The 2,414-nt window shown below is 46.3% G+C and overlaps 1 protein-coding gene across 1 annotated transcript; it reads right to left on the minus strand.

Moving 5' to 3' along the window:
- Positions 1-378: 378 nt before the first annotated feature.
- foxg1c (forkhead box G1c) lies at positions 379-1,575 on the minus strand. Its single transcript, XM_030745426.1, has one exon. The coding sequence runs from the start codon at positions 1,573-1,575 to the stop codon at positions 379-381; it is 1,197 nt and encodes a 398-aa protein (XP_030601286.1).
- Between the last annotated feature and the right edge of the window lie 839 nt (positions 1,576-2,414).

Raw genomic sequence — 2,414 nt, forward strand, 5'->3', positions numbered from 1 at the left:
TATTCGGAAGCTGCATTTGCGTGTAAGCTTGAATTTAAATTCTGCGCAAATACATATTTTTTGCACATTTTCCGAAATGTGTTTGTTAGAAGAAACATTTTAATTTGTACATACTTGAGACACAGTTCACGCATCTGTTATTTTTTTGGTCATTTAAACTGCGCAACACCGGGAAATCAAATAAGTCTATTAACGCTTTCTATTTCGAGTCGCCCGCTGTAATGCAGACACATTTTGGTAAATACTGCAGGATATTTGTTATTCATCAGGTTTTTCAGGAAAGTTGAACTCGTAGTTAAGCTTTGGCTTTGCCCTTTGTTTTCAACAATTATTAAACTAGCAATGCTTCAAATCTTATATATTGGGCATCGGGACTGTTTATTTTTCTATATTCCAAGACGAAGGGCTTGGACTGACTTGAGGACAGTAATTTGAAAAGTCACTGCAGCATCCTCCGAGGTCTGAGTAACCGTTCCTAGGTAAAAACGGTGCCGCTGGTGTCTTGGAGGTGGTACACTCCTCTTGACTAAACGTGGCGGCGCACGGTATGTGGTGAGAGTAAAAGTAGCTGGCTTGTCCGGAGATCATGTTAAAAGAGCACGGATCTGACAGCGGCAGGGTGCACGTAGGGATGGATGTGGAGAACGCGGTGCACGCGGTGCCAATCTGGTGGCGACGGGACTGCGCGCAACTGACTCCGATATAAGACATCTCCCGGTGCGTCTGTACCAACCGGTCAGTGTCCGCAGAATTCGCACTCAGTCGGGCCCGCTGTGAAACAACCGACGTGGCGTGGTTGGAGAAGCGAGGATGAGCGCTCAGATAAGCCCCCGCGCCAAGGTGGGTGCGCACTGGCGCTTGGAGAGGTAGGAACGGCGGCACCGGCCAGTAAAATGAACTTGCTGCGGCCAAAGTGACGCTGGTTGCGGTGCTGGAGGACATCAGACGACCTCCTCCCCTTTTTAGCCCAAGCTTGGCTCTGGAGCCAGCTGAGGCTCTGCGCCGTAGTTTTCCGGATGTGCCACCTATGAAGACGTCCTCACTGCAGGGGTCCAGCATCCAGTAATTGCCTTTGCCCGGATCATCGTAGTGGCGCGGCACTTTAACAAAACACTTGTTCAGGCTCAGGTTGTGCCTGATTGAATTTTGCCACCCTTGTCTGTTTTGGCGATAGTATGGAAAGTTGTCCATGATAAACTCATATATGCCGTTGAGTGTGAGCCGTCTTTCGGGACTTTGGCGGATTGCCATCATGATGAGCGCGTTGTAACTAAAAGGTGGTTTCTCGGGTTTAATGCTTTCTTCTACCCCTCCGGTTTTCCTCGATTCTTCCTTATTTCCGTCTCGTTTCCCAGCTACAGTCCCCGATTTGGTATCTACCTTTGTGCATTGTTTTGACTTCTCAAAGTTTTGATCCTGACTGGATTTTGCAAGTTGACTAGAGCGCACTTTCTGGGACTCAGAAGGAGACTCCTGGTCACCCATCGCTCCTTCTCGTCTCCACAAGAGGCTGCTGATGCTGAATGAAGACTTGTGGATTAATCGGCTTGAAGTTTTCAAATCCTCAATCTCCATCCCAAAGATTTAAAACACTCTCGAAATTCTCAAATCTGTCCGGAGAGCGCACCACTAAACCCACAGAGCAAAGATGCGCCCACTCAAAGTGGTGAAGAGCCAAAGACTCACGGACCAGACAGCGTGACAAGAAATGCGCATGATCACAGCAGCCCGGGACTCGTTACCTCCAAAGTTGGTGTCTGCTTTGTGACTGCATGCAAAAGAGAACCATCTGAGACGTAATTGTGCGCATGTGCCCGTTCTTTGAGTCGAGTGGACCCATTAGCAAACAGAGAATTCATTCATTCCAGTAAAGATTTGAACACATTTTATCCATCAAAGCAACATATCACAATATGACTAATGTGATGGGTTTTTTTTTCTTTAGCACCAATCAAAAAAACCCTTCAAAGTAAAATCTATAATAATTTGGAAATGGAAGGATGTGCCATTATACCAAACACACTTTGCCAAGACTGCTTTGAACCCGGGATGAAATGGATGTGCTGTCAATCTGTGTGACTGATCAGTGAACTCTAGGGTGCAATTATAACACTTCCGTGACTCATGAAATTCAACCCTCTCACACGCGCCTCACCCTCTGGGCTAGCCTTGTCTTTCTCTCTTTTTCTTCTTCTTTGCTTTCTCTCTTTGCGCACCTCAATCGACATCACAGGAGCCAATTTGGCAAAATGCCGATCAAGAGAATGAGGAAGCCGTAGAGCCTGAATGATCCTGTGTATAAAAGGCCAAAGAAGAGCAGCCTAGAAAGCAAAATGAAGGGCAAGATGATTACACCTACAAGTTATTTCATGTTTTAAAACAGCTCTGAGTAGCATGCATTTATGATTCATAAC

The sequence above is a fragment of the Archocentrus centrarchus genome, chromosome 13 (genome assembly GCF_007364275.1).
Source record: "Archocentrus centrarchus isolate MPI-CPG fArcCen1 chromosome 13, fArcCen1, whole genome shotgun sequence".
NCBI classification, from domain to species: domain Eukaryota; kingdom Metazoa; phylum Chordata; class Actinopteri; order Cichliformes; family Cichlidae; genus Archocentrus; species Archocentrus centrarchus.

Coding starts and splice junctions, on each gene's coding strand:
- foxg1c (XM_030745426.1), bottom strand. CDS start 1,575: ATGGAGATTGAGGATTTGAAAACTTCAAGCCGATTAATCCACAAGTCT.